Source organism: Typopeltis vanoorti, chromosome 10 (assembly GCF_054136105.1).
Source record: "Typopeltis vanoorti isolate ZY-2024b chromosome 10, IOZ_Tvanoo_1.0, whole genome shotgun sequence".
Taxonomy (NCBI): Eukaryota; Metazoa; Arthropoda; class Arachnida; order Uropygi; family Thelyphonidae; genus Typopeltis; species Typopeltis vanoorti.
In genome coordinates, this window is record NC_143558.1 from 31,151,246 (window position 1) to 31,163,958 (window position 12,713).

The following is a 12,713-nucleotide window of genomic DNA, read 5'->3' on the forward strand; positions in this document are numbered from 1 at the left end:
GAAATGAATATGATGAGAGAAAAAAAATGCATGCAAGACAATAGAAGGATGCAGGCATTTAGAGAGTTATTTTCTAGGCAATGTGTTAGGCTAGAAAAATTAGAGTTACTAGGGTGGAATAGAACAGAGATGGCCTTATATGGGGATGTAACTTGGAAGATGAGAGAGCTTCTATGTTGTAGAGCCAAGTGGAGTCTGGAGAGCAATAACAGTTATGGGAATACTGACAATGCACTTGTTTTTCTATATACAAATGCCAGAGACATTAAGAATAAAGGCAATGCATTTTTGGCTTAGATTGACTCAGTATGTCCAAAGACTGTTGGTATCAATGAAATAACTACATACCAATCTATAGTGGAGTGAAAAACGAAGTAACAAATGGAGGTAAAATTATTTTGATACATGAAGAAATATGAAGAAAATATTGTATACTATAATTAGTGGAATGAAAGATCAATAGACATTAGACTCAAAACATTAAAAGGCAACATCACAATAATTATTGTAAGATATTTAAATATCTTAACAAATCAATGCAGAACAAACAGAATAAATATAATCTGTTACGATATTAAAAATCCTAATGAATCAATGCAGAAGAAACAGAATAAACATAATCTGTTACAATATTTAAATATCTTAACAGATTACATTGTTGCAAATTTTAAGTTAGCTGAGTTAATCCTAGATGTAAGAGCACATCGAGGTGTTGAATTAAAATCTGATCATTATATGGTATTGACAAAAATTTAATTTTAAATCAAAAGGCTACAAATATATAAAGTGGAAAATGCCTATCAACCACATTACAAAATTCCTTCACTGCAAGATTGCCATACTAGGCAACAATATAAAAAATGGACTGATGAAAAAACAGAAAACCACACAAGGACATAGAAGAAGAATGGGAAAATTGAAACAACTCCTGACAAAATGGAAAATGAAAGCTTAGGAATAAAAAGTAAATGGTGTGAATTAAACATCGGTCATCACGTGGACTGCAGCAAGATAAGTAAATTTTATATTTAAATGTGTGCCAATATTGTAAGGGAAGTTTTCGGTATTGAGGCCACATTATTATGTGATTAAAGAGTTTAATAAAAAATAAACAATTAAAACCCAACAACTCTTGTAAGTCATAAGACTTAAATCATCAGGGTTACTGGTATATAAAAGTTTTACACAACAAAAGCCGATTAAAAATAATTAATTACACACATTAGATGTTTTTAATAACTTCAAAACTAACATATAAATGATAAACCAGAATACAAATGGTAGATTCGTTACTGTGTGAGTGTTGGAACATTGTTAGTTGTTGCTATCACATTCTGGGGTATCATGCAAGTTATATCCTAGGTCCGTGGCAATTAAATTTTTGATGAAAACAGACCATACTTGATGCAAAATTAAGTCTTGATTTTATAAATCAAGTGGATATTATATCTAGCATTATTTCTTGATTTTTTATTGTATTGTGTAGGGATCCTAAGCATTTGCGCGGCTTTTTTAAATTTTCTTGTAAAACAGTTACGATCAATATATGATGTATATATGATATATGATGTATATTGATATTCAGACAATATTGTGTGACGATATTGACTAAACTGCAGATTAAGTGTTACTGTGAGATATTTGAGTGTGTCATAGCATTTGGATAAATTTCTTAGGCAATATTGTCATAAATTCATTATTTTTTTTAGCACACTAATACAAGATGGCGGTGAAAGGTAAATCATGGCATAGGTTGATATGGAATTAAAACAGACAAATGTGTGTGGATTTCTCAAAAATGGTATGGTGCTATGAATGTAGTATGTATGTGTGGGAAGATGTTGCAGATATTTATGTAGAGAGGTTGAATAAGAGAAAAGAACGAGTGTGGGTACGTAGGAAATGCGATATTCTGATGACCAGGAGGCTTGCTTAAATATGAGTTTAAATATGATTAAAACTCATATTTAAACTTATATTTAAATATGAGTTTAAATATACAGCATTGTAACTTACAGTTATGATGTTGAAGATTGCAGTTGAAAATTGTGTAAATGTTCAGAGAGTATGAAAAAGTGACAACAAGAAAAAGAGTTCAATTGGCGATAAAGTGAGTAATAATGACGTTGAAAAACAGGGTTCATGGACAATTCGTTGCCCGAACTATTCATCATGGTAAAAATTATCTGAATTTGCTAAAAAACGTTATTCGCTAGAAAAATGAAATGATATTGCACTGATATCATTATGTGAAAAGTAAATGCAGTGCAAGAGAAATTTCACAAAATATAGTTTTTTTTATGTATTTATGTATTATTTATTTAGATTTTAATTAGATTTTCATAATACAGGGGGTCCTCGACCTGCGTCGTTTCGACTTTTTACGGCGGTAATCCCATAAATAATTCAAAATATAAATTTCGACTTGAATCAGCGCGACGTAAAATTCAAACGTCGCAGGCGAACTTGTTTGTGAGCGCGGCGGAAGAATACGCCATTACGTGGCGTTTGTTTGGGAGAGGTGGTGTCGCTTGGGTCCCAGCATACACTCTTTGGGTACCGCGTGCTTTGTTTACATCCGCTCTCTCACTTTTGTGTTTGTGTTTTTTTGCGACTTTTTACCCTTCAATATGGCTCCCAAATGCAAGGCAGACTCTTCTGATGACAGTGTGTCGAAGAAAAGGAAAACCATCACATTAGAAGTGAAATTAGACATTATTAAAAGGGCAAAAAAAGAAAAAAAAACGCCAATGAACATCGGCCGCATGTTGAACTTAAGTTGTACCACAGTCGGGACTATTATCAAGGATAAAGTTCGCATCCTTAAACACGTGAAAGGATTGGCGCCCATGAAATCGACTGTGATTACAAAAAAACGTAGTAGGCTCATGATTGAGATGGAAAGGCTTCTTGTTCTTTGGCTGGAAGACCAGCATCAACGCCGTATCCCATTTAGCCTTATGTTAATTTAAGAAAAGGTGAAAAGATTGCTTGAGGCATTGAAAAGTGAAAGGAGGAAACGAGTGCAGGTGAAGAGTTTAATGCTAATAAAGGTTAGTTTATGCAGCTTAAGGTTCGGGGAAATTGACATAACCTTAAGGTGCAAGGTGAAGCTGCTAGTGGTGATGATAAAGCAACTGGTGAGTTTCCTGAGGGGTTGGCTGAGATAATAAGGGAGGGGGGGGGCTACAGTGCTCAACAAGTGTTTAATGTGGATGAGACATGCCTATTTTGGAAACGTATGCCTAATCGTACCTATATTGCCAACGAGATGAAGACAGCACCAGGTCATAAAGCTGGTAAGGAGAGACTGATTTTGCTTCGTGGGGTTAATGCTGCTGGCGCCTTAAAACTGAAGCCTTTGTTGGGTTTTATTACAGTTTCATTTTTGTCATTTTTCTGTACTATACAGTAATTATGTTCTCCCATTCATTTTCCTATGGCCTAGTTCTGTTTCTTGATATATACGTATGACTTTAGGATGTTTTAGGTTAGGTAAGTAACTTAGGCTATGGTAATTCCGACTTGCATCGAAAATCGTCTTATGTCGGTCCGTAGGAAGGAATCTCCGACGTAACTTGAGGACCCCCTGTATTTTTATTCTTATACAGTGTAGGTTTATTCTTATACATTGTAAATTAGTTGAGTTTCCTAATTTCTGTTTTGACTTAAAAAGTTATAAATATTCATTCTTATTTAGATATTGCAAGTTCTGTTGATGAAATATTAATATTTACAAAACTTTAATAGGGTGGTTTAGGAAGAAAGGGCACCATATTTAAGAATATTTATTCTGCGAACTGTTCACTATTTTCTGCATAACTCGGTTAACATACATATTTTTATAAAGAATTGAATAACTAGAACCGAGATTTAAGTAAAAAGGTTTTAATATAAAAACATGACTAGTTTCAGCTTGTAACAGCCTTCATTGGGTGACATTATAAAAGAAAGAAAAAAGAAAAAACACTAAAACACTGAAGTTTAAATAAACTATGAACATCATAGAGAGTCTCTATACATAATTGACATCAAATCACAATGGTTGTACTTAAAGCTGTTCTTTCATTAGTTGTATTGTTGGGATATTACTTACACAAGACAGCGAGCTAATATCCCTACTAGTGATTACTAATAGGGATATTACTTACACGAGACAGCGAGACAGTGCATTATCAAGTCATATCCTTTTCTCGGCTAATCCTAATGATGAAAACCAAAGTCACAAATTCTGCTGGAAAAAATCTAACATCTTCTGTTGCAATGATGAACTAGAGAGAAATCTAGAGAAATCATCTTCAATCCTGTTCATCTAAATAATAACTTGAGCTACAACCTCCCAGATTGTCATTCAGCTGTAATCATGTACTGCCGTTCACGAGATGCTACTAGCACGCACTTTCCCAACAATACAACTAACGAAAGAACAGCTTTAAATACAACCACAACGATTTAATGTCAATTATGTATAGAGACTCTCTATGATGTTCATAGTTTATTTAAGTTCAGTGTTTTTTCTTTTTTCTTTCTTTTATAATGTTACCTGATGAAGGCCGTTACAAGCCAAAACTAGTCATGTTTTTATATTAAAACCTTTTTACTTAAATCTCGGTTTTCTAGTCATTCAATTCTTCATAAAAAAAAAAATATATATATATATATATACACACACATACAGGTATCTCTTGCTTAATGCGCTGAAATTAATTGTGGCAATCCCTTGATATACGCAGCAAGAGTTTTGATTAACTTGCCTTTAATCCTGCGGAGCTTGCAGCTGATCTGACAGATACATGAAAAATGTTTAATATAAATATTCTTACACAATTCAGTGTATATATAGCTTGGAGGTCATGAGTAGCTGTGCATTCGTATGTTCGAGTGATATTCTGCACTGTTTTTTGCAGTCAGTTGGGTTAACACATGTTATGTAAAGGTTTGTGATATTTGACAGTAAATTGTATCTGAGAGATACCACAACCTCCGATGTCAGTATAGTATGGTTTAGTTTTTTTTTTTTTTATTCTTTGTTCAATAATTTCTAGATTGTAACTGAAAATAAATAAACCATCATGTATTACTGAAATAGAGAGCCAAAGGCTTATTTATCATACAAGTCCTCTAGAAGATGTGCTTTACATTATGGAAAGTTACACTAAGGAAAGTGATCTGGAGCTTACTCGACCCTTACTACGAGTTGCCCATAAGGTTGCTTATGCTTGCATCCACTAAAACTTTTAGCTTCTATATATTCGGCACGAAACTCTTGTAGTTTCTATATTCGGCCATGAAATAATGTTGGATTCAATATCCACTTAATTTGTACCATCATGTATTATATTTGCATTGTTTTTTCTTTATGTTTTATTGCTTGCTTGCCGAGGTCTGGAGAGTTATTTTGCTTGTTATCGTAGAATTTATGCCAATAATAAAAAAACTAAAGCTGTTCAAAACAACTCTTAATAACTTCTTTTGATAAAAAAATTACAGTAAATAATGTAGGTACAAGTAATTATTAATACAGTAATCGATCATGGACGAATTGTAATTTTTACCATTTATTATTAGATTTGATTACCGCGATTTTGATATACGCAGTAATATCGAGGGATTAATTAACCACGTTAATCGAGGGATACCTGTACACACACATACATTTTATCTGAACTAATTAGAAAATAAGGTGTTTCAGTTATTGAACACGTGTATTTTCTGAATATGACTCCATTTTTCCTACATAGGAAAAACATGTTGTATGTGTTATCATTTACAGAGCTAGTTTAAGACCAGAGGTGCACTTTTGAGTAATTTTATTAAAGAAAACAATAATAAAATTATGTAAGTGCTATCATAATGATGCAAATCAGCATAAGGTAAATTGCCATCTGCTGCTGCAATAATAGTCTTCACCTTTTCCTCAATGCTAGTATTTTCAGACAACGAAATTCATCGCTCATCTAAAAACAATTACAAACATCCATACCCATTGCGAGTTTCGAATCTACAGTTCATTGGTAAAAGAAGGTATGCTGTCTAGTTGATTGTTAATGATATGATTTTTCTGGGATTACAGTTTATTTTTGAACAGTTCACAAGAGAAGTAATTAATTATGTATTTCACTTTGGGAGCATGCATCTATATATATTACCTTAATGGACCTGTGATTTCAGTCAGGATTTCTCCATGACTGCAGGTCGTAAAGAGTACAGCTATTCCTGTCTTAGGCCTTTCTTCTCCATTTTCTTCCAACTTTCTTAATCATTGGGGTCTTCCCACCTTAAGGCTGGTCTTCCAGGTTTCCTTTTGGTATCTCTCGGATACAGTTTGTAACTCTGACTGTCCATCTGTTGTCTCTCATTCTGGCAAGATGTCCTGCCCATCTTCTTTTGCTGTTGTAGATTGCTTTTATTATATCCGTGAGTTCAGACTTCTTCCTGATTTTTGTGTGTCTTAAGTGATCTATTTTGTTTATATTGCACATTCTTCTTTCTATTGCACGTTGAATTGTTATTAAGCTTTGTTCTTCTTTTAAAGCTGTGTTCCATGTTTCACTGCCATAAGTTAATGCTGGTAAGATGTGACTATTAAAAAGATGGGGCTCTTATTTCTATATCTATGTTTTGGTTAGTAATTGTTGATTTTATTTTGTTGAAGGCTATCCAAGCAGCTCTTTTTCTCCTTGCTATTTCATTTGTTATATCATTATTCATTTTTATGGACTGGCCGAGGTAGATGTATTCTTCAACTTTTTCAATGGTGTGAGATTATAGAGTGATTGTATGATCTTTACAGTATTTGTTTTTCATCCATCTTGTTTTGTCTGGGTGTATTTCCAATCCAATTTTTTGGCAGTTTTGGCTTATGTTATTCAGCATCGACTCTAAGAGTTTGGGTGAGTGAGATATTAATACCACATCATCAGCGAATAATAGGATATTTAACATTTCACCATCAATGTTTATTCCATCTTTCATGTCAATTCTTCGAATGATGCTGTCCAGAGTAGACGTGAAGAGATTAGGTGATAAGACATCACCGTATTCCTCTACTTAAGTCAATTTTAATCGGGTGATTGAAAAGGGTGATATTTGATGTGCCTTCTTTGTAGATATCTTTTATGAGTTGGATGTATGCTTTTTCTATGCCTTGTTCTATTAAAGCTGTAATACTGCATTATGCTCAACAGTGTCAAATGCCTTCTTAAAATCTATAAAAAGAAGACAAAGTGGAATCTGGTATTCTCTGCATCTTTCTGTTAGCTAAGTTATAGTTTGAATGTGATTTATTGTTGAAAAGCCTTTTTTGAAACCAGCTTGTTCTTTGCACCTATTTTCATTGATGGAGGTTTGTATTCGGTTTAGGATGACTGTGCCGAATATTTTATGTGTGGGTGCTAATAGACAGATGGGTCTGTATTTACTGATGTCTTCTTTATTAATTTTTTATGCAGAATTATGGTGTTTGATGTCTTCCATTCAGTAGGTTGAGAGGTGCTTAGAGGGTTGACACTGGGAAGTTCTTTAATGTCACAGTTACGAAAGGAAACTGTGAGCAAGAGGGTGAGGAGTGGTTTCTTTGCATGGAGGGTGGTTGAACCATGGAATGCATTGCCTGATGGAGTGGTGAGAGCGAGGACGATCAATGAGTTTAAGGAGTGGTATGATAGACTTTGTGTTTCTTAGGGGGGGAGACCTCCCCTCGATGAGTCTTGATAGACTGTGTTTCTTAGGAAGGACCTCCCACAATGAGTCTTTTGACTCCATGGAGGCCAGAATAATAATAATAATAGTGTTAAATTGTGAATGAAGAATTTTATGATTATTAATACTTCATTCATGATTTAACATGAATTGCATTTCCTGAGCTACATTTGCTCCTAAGTAAATTGTAATTTAAACACTTACTGTTATTTGTTCATTAAAATAATAATTGTAATAATTAATAATAAAATAATAATAAAATAAATTTTTTTAGTTATTTATCTTATATAAATTCTTTATATTATCTTGTAAATGTATCCTAAGCGAACTGTAATATATGCATTTTATTAGTTGTTACTGAAAGTGAAAGTATTTCTAAGGGACTCTGCTAATGTGATTTGATTGGTTGCTGTCAGAAAACTGTTATTTTGAGATAGCACATGCCTTAGCGTTGGGAACTGTACAATGATCACGTGGGAATTTCATTGTAAACTGAAAGAGCAGAGAAAAACAAGTTTGGGCGGGAAAGAGAGAGAGAGGTTTTATGAGATATAAGAAGAAGGAACCAGAAGGAAATTGGAGAGAGAGTGTGGGAAGGTCGTGAGATGTGATCTAACCTGCGATCGTACGACGTAACAAAGATTTGGAAACTTGTTCCGATTTTAATGAATCTTCCTTCAAACTCGTATTTATTTATAGTTTCCTGTCACCTTGTAAAGGAATTTACCCGGGTGAAAGGATAATAATATGATCGAGAGTTATCGTAAGATAAGTTATTACGAGCAAGAAAATACATTTTCCAGTTTTAACAAATAAGTTATTGAACTCAGGGATACTATAAGTTTTGTGCTGCCTATAGTGGAAGATTATTGAGTGCCTAGGAGTGTTGTAAGAGTTTTCCATAATGTGCAAGCTATGATGATCATACTGGTAAGAATATCTATTCTATAACTAACGTGTGATAGTGTTGCTTGTGTCTGGAGAACTTTGTCAAATTTCATGTTGCTGGAGCCAGCTAGTCAAGCCTGAATGAGATATTATGAAACATTTTCCTTGTGAAACTAATGTGAGAAACATCATTGAAGAATTAGTTCGTGTTTGAATGTGTTATCTCACAATGTATATGTAAATGCAAGACTGAGCATTTTAAGAACTATTTTAATCCTCTGATACGATGCCAGCTAAGTGTTTGATAAAATTAAAGTATGTGATTATTCTATGAGACTAAAAAGAATTACTTTTTAAGTGTTTTGCTGAATATTGTTGTTGTTTAAGGTGAAACTAAGTTGAAATCCTAATGGATGAGAATTGTGAAAGCCTTATATATATATATATATATGTTCTAGCAATAAATGATGCACTCAGCTGAGTAGAATCTAAATACTTGATAGAATGCATAAATTATTTTCTAATTGTATTGATCTTAATAGAGTTCTTGTTTCTTATGTAAGAATAATTTTGTGTGCTAACTAAATATCTTGTTTAACTTGATTCTTATGCTTGCCTAATTTCAGTTTCAGTGCACCGCTCATTAAAATACAAATCTTGTGGGGAACCCTATGTATAAGTAAGAAAATTTCGGCCTGTAGTAAGTTCACATTGCTGTTGTGCTATTTGATGCTTGACTCCTTCACAATAATTGTGCGATTTCAAACACAGAGTGGCACAGCATAATAAAAATTTTCTTTATGTTTGAATGTGGGGGTCAACCAACAGCTAGCAAATATAAGGTTGGATGAAAGACTAAACCAACAAAATTATTATTATTATTCAGGCCTCCATGGAGTCAAAAGACTCATCGTGGGAGGTCCTTCCTAAGAAACACAAAGTCTATCATTTTGGAAACTAGCTTTATGAAAAATTATTGCTTCTCATGTGACTTTTCTAAGGATGAGATATCCATAATGAACAGAAGAAGAAATATCTGGAGAAATAATACACCTACAAATATTGGATGGAAGCAACTAACAGAATGACATGGTAAGACGAATGTGATACATCCTACAAGTAAAGTACAATCAACTACTAATGAGTCAATTGAAGATTTGAATGACTCAAATTCTGATAAACCTAATCAACCTCAAGCTAAACCTACCACAGACTTAACATTACAAGAGCAAATATCTACACCTGAATTATAAGTTGGCAAAACAGATCAACTGATAATTGGAATCAACTTTGCTAAAGCAATTAGTTTACATCCAAGATCTAATAAGGCAAGAAGAAGGAGGGAGGGAAAGGACAAGTCTGACAAACTATCCTACTTAGAAGATTCTTTGGAGAATGTATGGGGAAGGAAAAGGAATTATCAGGAAATAACAGATCTCAGAAGAAGTACCATTAGAATAAAAAACCATCATGAGACAATCAACACACAATGCTGGAGACAGAAATGAGGGACTCTGCTCCGATGAGACATCCCCGTACTACAAAACTAAGGGACAAACTATTCCCAGTGATGAAAGCAGAATGATACATCCTACAAGTAAAGTACAATCAACTACTAATGAGTCAATTGAAGATTTGAATGACTCAAATTCTGATAAACCTAATCAACCTCAAGCTAAACCTACCACAGACTTAACATTACAAGAGCAAATATCTACACCTGAATTATAAGTTGGCAAAACAGATCAACTGATAATTGGAATCAACTTTGCTAAAGCAATTAGTTCACATCCAAGATCTAATAAGGCAAGAAGGAGGGAGAGAAAGGACAAGTCTGACAAACTATCCTACTTAGAAGATTCTTTGGAGAATGTATGGGGAAGGAAAAGGAATTATCAGGAAATAACAGATCTCAGAAGAAGTACCATTAGAATAAAAAACCATCATGAGACAATCAACACACAATGCTGGAGACAGAAATGAGGGACTCTGCTCCGATGAGACATCCCCATACTACAAAACTAAGGGACAAACTATTCCCAGTGATGAAAGCAGAATGAATCTAAGTAAAAATGTAGAGAGATACAAAAATACTGACTGTAGTAATAAATTAGATTTTATTCAAATTAGATATTATTTAAGACCTCGAAAAGGAGATAAGAAGTCTATTTTTTCCACTCATGAGTCTTGTGTAAAAGTTTTTCTTTAAAGAAAAATTTTTCGGAGGAAAAATAAGCCTTTGTTAAATTGTGAATGAAGAATTTTATGATTATTAATACTTCATTAATGATTTAACATAAATTGCATTTCCTGAGCTAAGTTTGCTCCTAAGTAAATTATAATTTAAACACTTCGAATCCTGCCGACTGCACCATTTTGTTGGTTTTTTTGTTCATCGAACTTGACATTTGCTAGCTGTTGGTTGATCCCACATTCAAACATAAAGAAAATTTTTATTTCACTGCGCCACTCTATGTTTGAAATTACACAATTATTGTTACGAATTCAAGTATCAATTAGCACAACATTAACGTGAACTCACTGGAGGCCGATAATTTCTTCTGATACTTAGGGTTTCCCGCAAGATTCATATTTTAACGAGCAGTGCAATGAACCTGAAATTAGGCAAGCACAAGAATCAAGTTAACAAGATATTTAATTCTCTCACAAAATTATTCTTACATAAGAAACAAGAATTCTATCAAGATCAATACAATTAGAAAAGTTTATGCATTCAATAAAATATTTAGATCTACTCAGCTGAGCATATCATTTACTGCTAGAACTTATGTATAAGGCTTTCACAATTCTCATCGATTAGGATTTCAACTTAGTTTCACTTTAAGCAACATCAATATTCAGCAAAACATTAAAAAGTTAATTCCTTTTAGTCTCAGAGAAATATTCATAATTTTCAATTTATCAAACACTTAACTGGGATTATCAATATTTATCAGAGGATTAAAATAGTTCTTAAAAGGCTCAGTCTTGAATTTACATATACATTGCGAGATAACATATTCAAACACGAACTAATTCTTCAATATGGTTTCTCACATTAGCTTCACAAGGAAATGTTTTATAATATCACTCATTCAAGCTTGACTAGTTGGCTCCAGCAACATGAAATTTGACCAACTTCTCAGGACACAAGCAACACTATCACACGTTAGTTACATATAGATATTCTTACCGGTATGATCATCATAGCTTGCACATTATGGAAAATTCCTATAACACTTCTAGGCACTCGGTAATCTTCCACTTTAGGCAACACAAAACTTATAATAACCCCGAGTTCAATTACTTATTTCTTAAGACTGGAAAATGTATTTTCTTGCTCATAATAACTTGTCTTACAATAAATCTCACTCATTATTGTCATCCCTTCACTCAGGTAAATTCTTCTACAAGGTGACAAGAAACTATAAACAATTATTAGTTTGAAGTAAGATTCATTAAAATCGGAACAAGTTTCCGAATCCTTGTTATGTTGTACAATCCCAGGATAGATCACATCTCACGACTTTCTAACACTCTCTTCATTTTCCTTCTGGTTCATTCTTCCACTATCTCATAATTTTCCTTCCTTTTCCCGCTCAAACTCATTTTTATTTTCCACTCGTTCAGTTCTCAACCAAATTCCCACGTCATCGTTGTACAGTTCCCTACACCAAGGCATACGCTATCTAAAAATAACTTACTTTTCTGATAGCAGCCAATCAAATCACATTAGCAGAGTCTGTTAGAAATACTTTCACTTTCCGTAACAACAAATAAAATGAAAAATATTACAGTTCACTTAGGATACATTTACAAGTTATATAAAGAATTTACACAGAATAAATAACAAAAAAATATATTACTACAATTATTATTTCAACGAACAAATAACAGTAAGTGTTTAAATTAAATTTGAATTGGAGCAAACTTAGCTCAGGAAATGCAATTCATGTTAAATCATGAATGAAGTATTAATAATCATAAAATCCTTCATTCACAATTTAACAAAGGCTTATCCTTCCTCTGAAAAATTTTTCACACAAGACTCATCAGTGGAGGAATCAGACTTTTTATCTCCCTTTCAAGGTCAATAACATCTAGTGTGGACAAAGTTCCCTGTC

At 33.3% G+C, this 12,713-nt stretch overlaps 1 protein-coding gene across 6 annotated transcripts in view; it reads right to left on the reverse strand.

Annotated features, from left to right (window-relative positions):
• Positions 1-12,713, reverse strand: part of LOC150102306 (uncharacterized) — a 263,333-nt gene that overhangs the window by 189,445 nt on the left and 61,175 nt on the right. For 2 of the 6 annotated variants that reach the window (XM_090399069.1, XM_090399070.1), the window contains exon 3: positions 11,132-11,204. The exons of the other annotated variants lie outside the window; for them this stretch is intronic. In XM_090399069.1, the coding sequence (XP_090255195.1) occupies positions 11,132-11,180 (49 nt within the window). In that variant the 5' untranslated portion in view covers positions 11,181-11,204. The remainder of the gene's footprint in view (positions 1-11,131; positions 11,205-12,713) is intronic. 6 annotated transcript variants of the gene reach the window in all.